The sequence below is a fragment of the Drosophila mojavensis genome, unplaced genomic scaffold (genome assembly GCF_018153725.1).
Source record: "Drosophila mojavensis isolate 15081-1352.22 unplaced genomic scaffold, ASM1815372v1 contig_136, whole genome shotgun sequence".
In the NCBI taxonomy this organism is placed as follows: Eukaryota; Metazoa; Arthropoda; class Insecta; order Diptera; family Drosophilidae; genus Drosophila; species Drosophila mojavensis.
In genome coordinates, this window is record NW_025318667.1 from 11,866,845 (window position 1) to 11,880,226 (window position 13,382).

The window sequence follows — 13,382 nt, forward strand, 5'->3', positions numbered from 1 at the left end:
CGCATTGCTGCTCAGAATGCGTAAAGGAAACATTTAAATAAGTTGTCAAAAACATTTGCTCGAACTTATTGGTTTTTAATCTGATGTGAGCGAATTTTAATCAACAGCGCAATTGCTTTGACAGCATCCAGAGTTAAAGAATGGCAGAAGATCCACGCTACCCGGATGTTTTGCGGAATTTGGAAAAGCTAGTAAAGTGCTTAGTTGGAAAGGACGTAAGTCAAATAAACCAAATAAATAAAAAAAATTTCCATTCAATGAACAAGAGGTTTGCACACTATTGCAGTTACCCAATGTTAAGCTTAACTCGCTATTGCACTATGCAGTGCACAAGGTACGCAACCATCGCTACCTGAGCATCAACAGTCATGAGGTGAGCCGGTCCGTCGAAAATCTGGTCGATCGCTTCCACTATGAGGGCCTGATGCATCAGGCGAGAGCTGTACGCTTCTTGTGCTCTGTGATTATGAACCATGGAGTGTGGAAGGATCACTACGAAGTAGATGTACAATATTCCATTCTTGATTTCCTCCTGCACATGGCATACGAACCGATTCAGATGCATCGACGCAACCGGCTATTGATGGAGGAGCGTCTTCTGGCCATACGAGCTGCAATCCAATCAGCCCCGGCCTTCAATACGCCTGAATTTCTGACCAAACCGAATCCTGTTGAATTCGAAATCAATTGGGGGGCCTATCTACGCGAAGATTTGATTCCCATCGAACCCTACGACAGTGATAGCACTCTAAGTGTAGGTTATCCCTTCGTTTATTGCACTTTCAAATTGTAATGTTATGCATTGTTCCCTTTAAGGACTGGAGCGAGGAAACCAGCAGCGAGGAGAGCTCATACTACGAGCCAGAGCAAGAAGCCGTGACGAGCCTGGATCAGAAGGAAATGGCGATAGTGTATGCCAACTGCCGAGCTTATCCCATTGGCACGAATACCTATGTACCGGCGCCCCAGCGGCCAGCTGGGCAGAAAAAGACAACGTTCACCATTATACAGCCGGAGTACATTTCCTTCAGTGGCATACAGTCGCGCCACAACTGGTGCACACTACCCAAGCTGAAGGCGCTGGAGCCACCACGGCCGCCCATAGATGTCAGCAATTACAGTGTCGATCATATGGCCAAAGCGGTCCACTCGCATTGGTGGCGCGACGACATCAATGTCCATACGCTGACGCCAACCAAAAACCCCTGTGCCAACTTTGCCATTGCCCATGTCCAGCATATGAATAGGTATTCGCGCAGCCTGATCAAGCAGTCGCTGCCCAAGACGGTCAACGAGATGTGCCTGCTGCGAGAGATCATCTTCATGTTTTTCGAGCCCGTCGATTGTTGCTTCTTTGAGGTGCGGCCAGAGAAGCTGGAAATTAGCGTCCGCTCGAATGTGTCCATCTGCAGCGTTAGCCATGTGAGTGGGCTGCGATGCATCGAAGTAGTGCAAACCACGACAATTTAAGTCTTCCCACAGGGCACACTCAAGAGCACGCTGGACGAGGAGGTGCAGCCGGCCCTGCAGGCCATGTACCGGCTGCGTCAATTGGTCAAGGATCTGCTGCGGCCCACTGGCGGCAAGACGACAACGGGCACCCTGGAGTGCTTCGCTGGTGGCTTGCGCGATCTCATGCAGCCGATCGTGCAGCAGCTGTTGGTCTTCGAGCGACGGCTGCTGGACAAGGCGTCCGGCAAGAACGAGTCGGGCGTAACGCTGATCGGCCTTGTGCTCCACATGCGAGAGCAGTTCAAGCAGCTGCAGGAGCTTCAGCTGGTCGCTTCCGATGCCGTTGTTGATGCTCCGCCGCATCTGAGGAGCGCCTATCTGCTGACCAAGCTCTACAGGCACACTCGGATGCATGTGACCTACCAGAAGATGGTCACCGCGCTGCTGTTGATGACGCTGCGGCGCTTCTGTGAAATCAGCGACAATTGGTGGCGGCATGCCGAGCTAAATGACAGCCGGCTCGAGTTCATTGTGGAATACAGCAGCGCCGATGGCCAGGGCATATGCGAGCGTCGCCTGCCTGAGGACGCGCCGCAGCAGCACAAAGCAATTCTGGCGGAGCTGCAGCACTGTGAATTCTATAGGCTGCTCATCACGTACGCCATGGAGTCGGGCGAGACACAGGAATTGCTGGCGATCATCAATTTGCTGGGCGATTTGGTGAACTCCACGCACCAATTGAGGCCGCTGCACGATGACCTGATCAGGCAATACTTTGACGAGCTCAAAATCTTTGCTGGCTGCGCTCAGCCAAAGGGTCGACGGCGCGAAAGCATTTTAAATCCGAGCCCTCACAAGCTGTCCCAGTTTTTCGAACAGACTCTGATGGCCACCGCCCGAGTCGGCGATCGCCGGCTAATTGGCATGTTCAATCAACACATACGAAGCGACCGGGCGTGTGCCATCAAAATGGAGCAGGAGCCGGTGCCGTTGCAGGTGCTCGACATACTTGAAGCATTGGAGAAGTGCACCAAGCTGCAGCTGCCGCAAGTGATGCCCCGTGCTCTGAGCAAGGTGCTGCGACAGCGTTGCGATCAAGCCAACCAATATATGATGCATTGGTATCGCGAGGAACTGGTCATCGCCGACCACGTGCACTTCCTGCGGCACGTGCTCATGTTCCAGGCGGACTATATAATGTATCCGTTCTACATCAGTCTCTTTCGCCAAATCGAGTCCGGCCAGAATTGGGCGTCGTCGTCGGACCTGACCACGGAACTGTACGACATTCTGGACCGTCACTATCCGAACATGGCCTGTGAGCTGTATGTGGAGGTCATCTCACGTTCGCGCGCCCATTCCCTCAAGGTGTACGAGGCGCTGAATGCAATTGCTATGGCCTATATGATGTCACCGGCTCTAGACCGCATCATTACGGCGAACCAAATGCTATCCTATAACAGGATTTGGCGTCTCATGCTGAAGGTCAAGTGGGCCATATGGAAGCTGGAGAACATGCACTTCATCAAGCGCAAGGGCACAGAGGTATACGGCCCGCTCGACCTGGTTGGATTGACGGTGCGCCGATTGGAAATTTTACGCTTCTGGCTGATCAGCATGATCAGCAGCTTGCACACACATCTATGCACTCATGTGCTGCAGGCCATTGGTGCCCACTTCGAGGAACAGCTGCCGAAGGTGTTTACGATACGTGAGCTGGCGAAACTGCACGAGGAGTACCTGGACTCCATATGCAAGCACTGCCTGCTAACCGAGGAATTTGATGAGTTTCACAGTGCTCTGGAGCAGATCTTTCATTTGATATTTGTGCTGGACATGGAGTGGAATAGCTGCGGCAACTATCTGAATGTGTCCCATGCTCTCAGCCTCGACATAAGCTCCGACAATACACTGAGTCTGGATGAAGCCGATAGCTATTACCATACCGAGGAGGCCAACAAGGCTATGGAGTACTTGGCCCTGAATCAAGTCGGCGAGATTGAGAGCACCTATATACGTTGCCATCAGATGATGGCCGGCATCCTGACGAATCTCGTCTACAAGCATGATCAAAAGTTTTGTAAGTGGTATTTCAATTCGCAAAAATATTTACACGATTCGCAAACTAATCGGACTCTCTCTCTCTCTCTCTCTTTCGCTATCCCTCTCTATTTGCAGTAAATTCTCTGGAGGTGGCCATCAGCTCGAGTCTGCCCTGTTAAAAGAATCTCAGCTAATCTAAAATAAAGTATTGAAATAAAATTAACTAATTGTACAATTTACAATTGTAGTATAATAAATCACATTAAGCGTATTTATATAAATATTAAGTGTTATGACATGCTATTAGAATTTTATTTATTAAAAAAACGAAATTACAATTTTTACGGCATCTTTATATTTCATGATTAAATTTTCATAAATATTTTACCCAGACGGAGTAAGCTGAGCTTCTCCATCGTTATCTCTCTCTCTCTCTCTCTCTGTCTCCATATGTCCGTTAATATTGTAATAAACTAGTTGTAAGTCTGGCAGCGCTAACTTTGCATATCGATATATATGCATCGATACATGCAATTGGCGATCTTGATAAATGTTGTGCAGTGCTGCCCATCATAAAATCAATTGGCAGCACGTTAACTGCAATTGTTTGAATTGCAAATAAATATTTAGTTAAAGCCCCATTTCTGTCTAATGGCAAGCAAACATTGTTTATCGTTGTCCTGGCAACCGAGGCCGGCAATAACAAAGTAAATAAAATGCAGGGCGGCATTTGGAAGTTTTTGCACCCATACAGATGGAAGTGGATATGGAAATTAAAAGTAGCAACAGCTACTATTATTATGGCCAGCCATGTTTGTGTGAAAAGAAAACTAATTTTAATAAAAATAGAAATTGATTACATATTAATCTTGCAGTAATACCACAAAAGTCGAATTTAATCTTGCAAATGTTGTTGCAAGCAAACGCCTATGTCTCAATACTCTGGAGCGTCAGCTATTTGCTGCATCTCTGCTTCTGGGTAAGAGTTGGCTTAACTGGGAACTACTCTATATGCATGTACTTAACTAACTGTAATGCTTGCAGTCGCATCTGCTGTGGAATTATACGGGTCTGGCCATGCTGCTGGCATACGTGCTGGCCGTTGGCACTGAGTGGTTGCGTCTCTATGCCAGCTACTCCATCAATCTGACCACAAATGCCACGACCATGTGGCTGTTTCTAACACTGACGCCCTGTGTGCTGTTGCCTGCCTTGGTCTACTTGCGTCTGGCCGTCGTCTATGCCAACCTCTGGCTGCACTTGCTATCGCATGCACAATTTGTGCTCATCGGACTGGAGACGCTAACGGCGCTCATCTGCCACGTTTGCAGCCTGGCCAGAGACAAGAGGAACGCAAATGCACTCAAATCAAATGGGCAGCTATAAAATGTATGTGATAGAACATTAAATATGTATGTGTGCTTGTGTGTTTCTTTATGTGTATTCCTAAATATTTAAAGCATTGTCTATTCTAGTAGATCTTAGCCTAAAGAGCTAAAGCATTTGGCAAATCACACTTTGCTCGCATCATCCAAATTGTGCGCCTTCAGTAGGGCATCAATCCGATCCAGATGCGTTCGCATTGTAGGCAAATAATTGGTCAGCACCTCCATGTTCTCCAGCTGCGCTGGTCCTTGGCCAAGCAGTTGGCTACGCGTGGGCACCCAGCTATAGATGATCTGTAAACATGGTCGAAGTTTGTTAGCGCTACGATCGAGCAGGCAAATGGATGCGATGCGATGCGATGGAATGGACTCACCTTGATCGTGCTCTGCACGATGAAGCCATGATAGGGCTTCAACGTTTTCTCATACGCATCCTGCAGATGCGGCTTGAGCGTCTCCTTGTTCTGTGCATCGTTGTAGATGTTCTCGAAGAAGGTGCAGATCAGCTGGAGGCCGCGCTTCAGCCAGAGCAGCGCCGTCGCTGCATAGTCGTCGACATTCACATTCAGCACTATCATGTCTTCCAGATACTTGTATTTCAGAATGTCTGTGCCATAGACCTTGGTTAGTTTCTATCAAATCGAAGCATAATCAAGACATTAGATCATACACATGGACGATTTACTGTCCACAGACTTACGTTTATATTCCCATTCATATCTTTGATAACGGGCGTGAAGAGTTTGCCAAAGGTCTCTGTGCGGGTATTTAGATAAACAATTACTTGCATGATCGATCGATCGATCCAAAAATCCATTCTTCCAAACTTACCAATTACAGTTACAATCTCCTTGGCCGCATTCAGAAACGCCTGCGTCTCGATCTTATCCTCCGCCGGGGTGGGAAAGCCCTTCAGCACCTTGAACTGTATGCGGGCATCAGCCATAGTTGTCTATATATATATATGATGAATGATATATTGTCTATGTATATATATATATAAATAGGATCGATTCGAGCTGCTACTGTTGCTACCGCTGTTCCAGCTGAGGTCTGAAATGTGAATGAGCGCCCCCAATTAGCCAACGCAATCGTTTAGTCGTGTCTTCTGCACTAGATGTTGTCGTTGTTGTTGTTATTATTATAAATATTGTTGTTGTTGTTGATATTGAGCGCCAAATATATGACTCTTTTTTTGTGTATATGTATGTGGGCACCGTTTGTTATATTTATTTTATCTTATCAGTGCCAAATATTGTTATTTTTTTTATTTTGATTTTGTTCTTGTTTTGCTTCTTTTTTTTTTTTTTTGTTTTGTGTCTATCAAAATATTTTTTCATTATCGAATGGCGAACTAAAGCGGCACAAATTAAAATAATACGGAAAAGTCGCTGAGAAATACGAGTTTTTCGTTCTTGTTTTTTGTTTTTTTGTATTACAGCAACTATCAGTGCGGCACAGTGGTTCGCGTGTGAGCGAAACGCAGCGCAAAATTTGAATTTCAGTTCTTGAATATGAAAATGAATTAAGAGCATTCATACGAATTCTTTTTTTTTTTTTTTTTTATGAGTCATTTGTTAATTTAGCTCAAGTTATATGCATACAAGATAAGTAATATTAATAATAATATATATGCGATAAGTCAAATAAGTGATTCATATAAAAATACTGAATTATTAATCAAATGGGTTCAATTCATTTTATATATATGTACATATGTACATATATATTTATGCACATACATATGTATAATTATATATATAAAATGTATTATCAATATGCAGCTCAAGTATCGTTAGTAGCTTCTGCAGCTGCGCTCTTACAAATAGTTTAATTAGTTCAATTGATTCAGATTGCTCAACTAGTTTAGCTCTAGAATATTCAATTTCTTGTGGACAATAGATGTATAGTTCAGTTGAACCAGCACTGAAATCTGTCAATGGAATAACACCAAGTTTAGTTCATGAACTTCACTAGTTCATTTGAATGCAATAGTGAATTTGTTACGCATATCTTCTGTTCTATTATATATATATATATATATATATATATATATATATATATATATATATATATATATATATATATATATATATATATATATATATATATATATATATATATATATATATATTCTTACTGTATTATATATTTTTTATATTGTATGAGATCTTTTTGTTAATTATATAAATCTATCATGGAAACAACTCTTCAGCCCTGAGAGCTGCTGGCACTTCTCTTGAATAATGACATTCTCTATATATAATTCTGCTTAATAAATGCATTTTCTTCTTGTTTCTTAACAACTAGCTTACATTGTAAGAATCGCGCGCTATTTGACAGTGTTTGCCCCACTGTGCCGCCGCACTGCTGACAACGCAGCAGCTTTAACCCACTTGACTTAGGCAACAATCGTGGCGAGAGTCTTAAAGCTCTTGCGCTCGCTCATTCTCTCCCTCTCTCTCTTTGTGTCCCTCTCTCGCGCTCTTTCCCTCTCTGCCAAATAAACCTGTCTCAAATTCTGATTCAGTTCGTCGCTCTCTTACGATTTGAGCTCTTTTAACAGACACATGGAGCCACTTACAGTTCTTGTGCGTGTTCAGTCAATAGCTCCACAAAGTGAATCATCAATATTCGCGTGATTCCCATTATATGGGCGAGATATGTATGTTCCTGAATGAATCATATTACAATTGAACCTTAACTATTATTGGGGCAGGACAGCTTTTGGGCTCTGGCTATGACTCTGTTGTTTACGACTCATTGAATATCATTTATTTATCTATCAAATAATCATTTCTATACTTGTTGACTTAGTAAATAGAGTATATGGGCTCTATACCTAATTTGTGTTACTATTTGATTAGGCGTTAAGATTTTGAGGGTTAACACTACTAGAGCGTAGCTAATTGGGTCTGTATCTTCAGTTCTACAGCTAAAACTGTGAGCTGCTCTTTGTATTCCCTATAAATAATCCGAAAATGATATATGTTTATGTACATCTTTCATCATTCTGAAGCTGGACTTATATACAGCTGATTTTTTCTTTTTAGACATTATGGGTAGACTGCATTTGACTTTTAGCATTTTTCATCAAATGTAAATATTTTATCTACCTCTTCTTGAATTGAGAATATAATCTTAAATAAGAAATTCATTAAAACTTACCTCATTTAAAATAAATTTTAAATTGAATTTTTTTAATTATACTCATTCACGAAAGTGAATCAGTATATTGGTTTTGTGCAATGTCCGTCTTGCTGTCCGTCCGTCTGTCCGTCTGTCCGTCCGTCCGTCTGTCCGTCTGTCCGTATGAACGCAATCTATTTCGGCGCTATTGAAGCTAGAGACTTGAAATTTGGAACACATACTCGTGTATATCTCCGATTTATAAAGTGTTAAAATTTTCCCGATCCGCTCACTAGGGGCGTGGCAAATCGGAAAATGCATTTTCCGATATACCAGAAATCATGTTTGTTGAAGAGATAGAAAGCTGAAATTTGGTATGTAGGTCCGCGTTGACCACCCAAGATCACGAGCTATGGCGGAAATATCTACGCCCATTGGGGGCGTGGCAAATCGGATAAAACTGTATCTCCTAAAGTTGTAAACCTAGAATGCTGAAATTTTGTACGTCAGCTAATGGTATGATTCTATAAAGTCTTAAGATAAATTATAAGTCCACGCCCACGGCGTGGCAAATCGGACCTGAAGATATAGTGATTTTTTAAATTCTCTTATATTTTGGACACTATTGATGGCAGAGACCTCAAATTTTGTATATATACTCGGACTGATCACCCAAGACCAAAAAGTTTTGTCGGATATATTTCCGCCCACAGGGGGCGTGGCAAACCGCAAAAGTTTATATCTCCTAAAGTATAATAGCTAGAAGCTTCAAATTTGGATAGTTGAGTTACTGGTAGCCTCCTCTATCGATTCCCCAAAAATAATTTTTACGCCTCTTTAGGGGCGTGGCATATCGAAAAATACCCTGTAATTTTCACATTTTTTGAGGGTAAACATTCAAACTTTGCAGTTAGGGTACCGTTATCTCTTTCTAAAAACTGACCAAAAATGAGGTGTCTACGCCCAGTTGGGGCGTGGCAAATCGGAAAAACCTGTATATTCTACAGTATTAGAGCGAAACTTAACTACTATATTGTTAATGGGATGTGAATGAGTATTCTGCAGTCGGTAACGCCTGACTGCAACGTTCTTACTTGTTTTCTATTAGATTGCTTTGGAAGCTGGTTCTGCTCCTGTTTCCTTTGGCCTTACGTCTGCTTAATCTTCTACAGAATCCCCTTTGGGCTCTTCCCCAGTCTTTTCTTCTGGCTGCTCCTCAGTCTTCTCTTCTGATTTCTCTTTTAGCTACTCCTCTATCTCCTTGAATCTCCTCTTTGAACTCCTTTACTTTGCTCTGTGGTCTTCTCTTTTTACTGCTCCTCTTGTGGCTTCTCCGCTGCTGGCGTCTCGTCAAAGGCCAGACGCTTGGTATCCCCTTCAATGGTTAGCACAAAGACGTAGTGCGTCCTCTGCGTAGCCAGCAGATGCCAGAGCGCGTCGGGCAGCCGGAAGCGATGAGTGGCTGGCTCCGGCTTGAATTCCTCGTAGTGTGCAGCCAGACTGTTGCGATTGCAGCGCAGCTCGATGAGACGCAGCGCCACACTGGACACAACTTCCTTGCTAGCTGGCAGCAGCTGAACCTCCGGCGGCGCCGAGGTGCTAGCCTCTAGATCGGGCTGCAGCCAACGATGATGGGCTAGAACAATTGCACAATTGTGGGCAAAGTAGAAGCTATCGTTGCGTCGCTGAGCGTGATAGTTATCCAGGAATTTGCTGCTCGCCGGCTGATTAATCTTTAGCTGCGTGAAACGTGGTCGAGGCAGCGATGTGGTTGGCTCAGCTGCTGCCGCTGCTGCTGCTGGTGGCGTGGACACCATACGCTGTGGCAAGTGCTCTGTGGGCTGATCAACGGTTAGCACGCGATTCAGGTAATCGAAGCCGTGGCCCATAACACCCTCAAGGGTGTGGCCCAGGTCGAAGCAGTGGCCCAGTTCGTGACAGACGGCGCCCAGGGTGCTGGCATAGACGCCGCCGTAGGTGCGCCGATAGTTGCTCTCGTCGGGCAGGCGAGTCACATCCACGCGCTCAGTGCTCCGAATGCAGTCGCCAATGTCGGCGAAGCTTTGCGGCCACGCATAGAAATGTCCGCTGCCAAAGAGCGCCAATCCACCGCCGCCCAGAGCGGCGTGAGCGTACAAGTGCCGCCGGATGTTCGCGTACGAGTAATCTTCGCTAGCTGCAACCGCGGCGCCGTCGTACCATGTGCAGCCTATAAAGGCGACGAATTTCAGCTGGAGTTGCTGTCCCCAGTCGGGGGAGGCGAGTATCTCGCTGGCGAATCTCTGCCAGAGCTCGTCCTCGCTACACTGGCGCGCCTCCTGGCAGCTCAGCTGCGAGCGAAAGACGCAACAGGCACCGTTCAAAGTAAATGTGCGATTTGTATAACCGGTGGCGCTAAGTTTGTGGGCATAGATGCATTGCACCAGGCGTAAATTGAGATCAATTAAATCACAGCGCCGCTTTGTGTCCTGCTCCTGCTCTACCTCGTCCTTCGGCTCCTTCTCGCTATTGCGGCACACCAAGTACAGCGGCTGCACTCGATAGGCGCTCCTCCTTGGTTGATAGCTGAACTGTAGCTGACGCTGCCCGCTGCAGCAACGCAGCTCAAGTTGACAATTTACTGAATCCGACCCTAAGTTTGATTTTGATTTCGCACTCTCTTGGGACAAATCGAAGAGCAGCTTAAATTCACTTGCGGCAGAAAGCTGTGTCAGCTGTTCCTGCTCTCTATTATGTACCACAAGCGTCGCCTTAAGCTGCTGAGCGCTGGCACAGATCGGCTGCAGTCGTCCCTTGATCAGCAGCAGACTGTGTTCTACTTTATCCGCCTCCTTAAGGAATTCGACTTCAATGTGATGGACACGCTTGCAGACGGTGACGCAGCTGGTCATTGCTCCCAGCCGGCGTACGTCACAGCCCACACTCACACATCTAAACACAAGTGTCAACATGCACTTCAAAACAGCTGACAGCTGCAGGGCACAGCTGTATGTGTTAGAGCTGAGCTACAGAGCGTGACACGAGTGGCACGCAGCACTAAATGCATTTTTGTGAACGTTAGTAGTCGATGTTGAAATTAATTCTTTAAATTGTTAAGTTTTTACAATTTGTATAGATCAGATTTTGCTTATCTTAAATTTGCTTACGATTTAAAAATATATATATTAAGTTCCCTTTTATTTCAAGCAATTAATAAATGGCTCACGAGCCTAGGTCAGCAAACACTGAGCGCCTAAAATAATCGATAGGTCGCAATTTGAAAAAATGTGTATCAATTTATTATCGACTTCTTTTCGAAATGAAAACGGCAACAGCGTGCATTTTCTCTAAATATAGCTATATTTGTTTATTTTAGAGTTGTATGTGTTGGCCAGTATGACTAAGCGATTTAATGAACATCAATTAACATATTTTATACTACATATTGTTAAAAGAAATCACATTTGACATTTGTTGGGCAGGCAACAACGAAATCGTGAACCGCACATCGCTTATCAGTCATTTATTTAATTTTTATACAACTAAACAGATTTAAAAATTATTTTATCGTTGACGCAATCGGGTTCATGACCCCCGCTCAAATGAAAGCTAATCAAAGCACAAACCGGTTTTCAGATTCCTTTTAACCTAAAACTTAAGACTAAGCAGCTGTCGGCAGGGAGTTCGGAGATTCAGGTGACGATGACTTAATCATTATCTAAGTTTGCCATTGTGCATAGAGCGGTATTTGGAGATGCGCTCCATGTACTCCTCATGCTTTTCCAAGCTGGCTAATAGGCCGCCTTTATTAACCGGCGAATCGTCGGGGCCGTAGTTGATTGGCTCGTCGTCGAGGGTGGTCATGGTGCCGCCAAGGGCTCGCAGTATGGCCTCGCCGGCACAAATGTCCCACTTCTTGATGATGGAGCTATGCAGATAGGCGGTAGCATTGTTTGCCACCACTTGGAGCACCTTGTAGCCAGCACCAGCAGCGGTAAGCAAGCTAACCTGCTCGCCGAAAACATTGCGCGCCACATCCTTTACGGCGGCTGCATGGGAGCGAGAAACCGTGATGACGGGCTGATCCGATTTCAGTCGTGGCAGCTTGCGCAGCTCATCCAGATAGTCGGACATGCTGTGGCCAACCCACGCCCAGGCGGTCTGACCGCTGAAGGGATTATGTATGACACCAATCACTGGACGACCGGCGACGGCAACGCACACCATGGTCGTTACGTACTCGTAGAGCTCCTCTGGAAGAGCAAAGTGTAAAGATTTGATTCCCAGCAAATATATCAGCATTCGTACCTGTAAACTCCTTGGTGGCATCCAGCGGATCTACCCAAATGGTTACATCCTGCGCCGTGACTGCCACATCGGGCACAATGGCAGTCTCTGGAAGTACCGTGCGATCTAAATCGAAGCTGTTCGCATCTTTGCATTGCTCCTTGTCCTCCTCGGAGAAGATGCGAACACGTGGAAAGAGGCGTTGCAAGCCCTGCTTCATCACACAATGCGAACGGCCATCCGCATCCGTAAATGGATCATTAACGCCCTCGGCCGTTTGGCCTTTACTGCGCTCTTTGAGCTGCCGCGAATGCGCCACATCCAGCACCTCGAGCCCACCACGCTGGGCCGCCTGTATAGCCGCGATAAGCATTTTGCGCAGATTCACTTTGTTGTCGCTGCGCAGCATGCCATAGATGGCGGGACGCTCATCCTTGTGGTAGTTGAGGAAGTAGACGAGCACAATGGTCAACAGGATGGCCGTTATGGCAGCTGGAACTCGATTTATACGTATCGTGCGTCCATACATCTTATCTAGCGGTTTGCTGCTCATCAGGAATCAGACAACGTCGTTCAGCGTGCCACTTCCCGCGGGCAATGCCAGATCAGCAGCACAGATGCTAGGTGCACAAAAAAATATTGAAAGAGAACAAAAACCGAAAAAATATAACAAAACGAAAAAAAAAAAAAACGAGTCAACAGAGCCCAACAACAAGTGCCGAAAGTCGACTCGATGGCGGCATTGGTGTGTTATTAAACAAATAGCTGGCCACTGTCTTCAGTTGAAGGGACTGAGAGAGATAAAGCGCGAGCGAGAGCCAGAGAGCGGCAACAAAAACACGTCGCGTTCCTTCACCCTGTGTTTGCTTTCCAAAACAAACCAATTGTATAAAAACCAAAATAAATCAACAGAAATTGTGACGTTAGGCGTCACATGCGAATTTGTGGTGGTCGGTCGATAATTTAAGAATCGTCTACATAAATTTATATTTGAAAAAAAAAAAAAAAGAATTTTTAATTTTAAACTAATTTTTTAAAGTAGAGAAAATAAAAATGTATAATTTTGACTGTGCTTGCCGTAAACTCTTTATATTTTTGTTAATTCCG

General features: G+C 45.0%; 5 protein-coding genes across 6 annotated transcripts; 2 read left to right on the forward strand and 3 right to left on the reverse strand.

Annotated features, from left to right (window-relative positions):
- The first annotated feature begins 4 nt into the window (after positions 1–4).
- Positions 5–3,833, forward strand: LOC6585250. The gene is made up of 5 exons (XM_002010847.4): positions 5–215; positions 287–754; positions 817–1,422; positions 1,483–3,532; positions 3,631–3,833. The coding sequence occupies exons 1-5, from the start codon at positions 141–143 to the stop codon at positions 3,672–3,674; spliced, it is 3,243 nt and encodes a 1,080-aa protein (XP_002010883.1). The 5' UTR covers positions 5–140; the 3' UTR covers positions 3,675–3,833.
- Positions 3,834–4,360: 527 nt separating this feature from the next.
- Positions 4,361–4,910, forward strand: LOC6585251 (the record flags this gene model as incomplete). The annotated part of the gene is made up of 2 exons (XM_002010848.4): positions 4,361–4,474; positions 4,540–4,910. Coding segments are annotated over 2 exons (456 nt in total), but the record flags the coding sequence as incomplete, so codon positions are not given.
- LOC6585252 (glycolipid transfer protein) lies at positions 4,909–9,318 on the reverse strand. Of its 2 annotated transcripts, none has more exons than XM_015161188.3 (5): positions 9,104–9,318; positions 5,712–5,832; positions 5,581–5,636; positions 5,255–5,512; positions 4,909–5,174 (listed from the first exon to the last, which is right to left on the reverse strand). In XM_015161188.3, exons 2-5 carry the CDS (start codon positions 5,824–5,826, stop codon positions 5,007–5,009), a joined length of 597 nt encoding a protein of 198 aa, XP_015016674.1. In that variant the 5' UTR covers positions 5,827–5,832; positions 9,104–9,318; the 3' UTR covers positions 4,909–5,006. The 2 variants fall into 2 exon arrangements, with proteins under 2 accessions (XP_015016674.1, XP_043866826.1); XM_044010891.1 differs by lacking the exon at positions 9,104–9,318 and adding an exon at positions 8,049–8,086.
- LOC6585253 lies at positions 9,247–10,976 on the reverse strand. Its single transcript, XM_002010850.4, has one exon. It carries the CDS (start codon positions 10,958–10,960, stop codon positions 9,320–9,322), a length of 1,641 nt encoding a protein of 546 aa, XP_002010886.2. The 5' UTR covers positions 10,961–10,976; the 3' UTR covers positions 9,247–9,319.
- A 482-nt stretch (positions 10,977–11,458) lies between these two features.
- On the reverse strand, positions 11,459–13,334 carry LOC6585254 (putative inositol monophosphatase 3). Its single transcript, XM_002010851.4, has 2 exons — positions 12,297–13,334; positions 11,459–12,241 (listed from the first exon to the last, which is right to left on the reverse strand). The coding sequence occupies exons 1-2, from the start codon at positions 12,826–12,828 to the stop codon at positions 11,703–11,705; spliced, it is 1,071 nt and encodes a 356-aa protein (XP_002010887.2). The 5' UTR covers positions 12,829–13,334; the 3' UTR covers positions 11,459–11,702.
- Between the last annotated feature and the right edge of the window lie 48 nt (positions 13,335–13,382).

Excerpts from the sequence above, each read along its gene's own strand:
- LOC6585252 (XM_015161188.3), bottom strand. The coding sequence starts at position 5,826 with ATGGCTGATGCCCGCATACAGTTCAAGGTGCTGAAGGGCTTTCCCACC. Across the intron at positions 5,637-5,711 it reads GGAGATTGTAACTGTAATTG|AGACCTTTGGCAAACTCTTC; the intron begins GTAAGTTTGGAA and ends ATACCCGCACAG. Across the intron at positions 5,513-5,580 it reads ATATGAATGGGAATATAAAC|AAACTAACCAAGGTCTATGG; the intron begins GTAAGTCTGTGG and ends TCGATTTGATAG.
- LOC6585254 (XM_002010851.4), bottom strand. The coding sequence starts at position 12,828 with ATGAGCAGCAAACCGCTAGATAAGATGTATGGACGCACGATACGTATA. Across the intron at positions 12,242-12,296 it reads TGCCACCAAGGAGTTTACAG|AGGAGCTCTACGAGTACGTA; the intron begins GTACGAATGCTG and ends TTGCTCTTCCAG.
- LOC6585250 (XM_002010847.4), top strand. The coding sequence starts at position 141 with ATGGCAGAAGATCCACGCTACCCGGATGTTTTGCGGAATTTGGAAAAG. Across the intron at positions 216-286 it reads AGTGCTTAGTTGGAAAGGAC|TTACCCAATGTTAAGCTTAA; the intron begins GTAAGTCAAATA and ends ACACTATTGCAG. Across the intron at positions 3,533-3,630 it reads CAAGCATGATCAAAAGTTTT|TAAATTCTCTGGAGGTGGCC; the intron begins GTAAGTGGTATT and ends CTCTATTTGCAG.
- LOC6585253 (XM_002010850.4), bottom strand. The coding sequence starts at position 10,960 with ATGTTGACACTTGTGTTTAGATGTGTGAGTGTGGGCTGTGACGTACGC.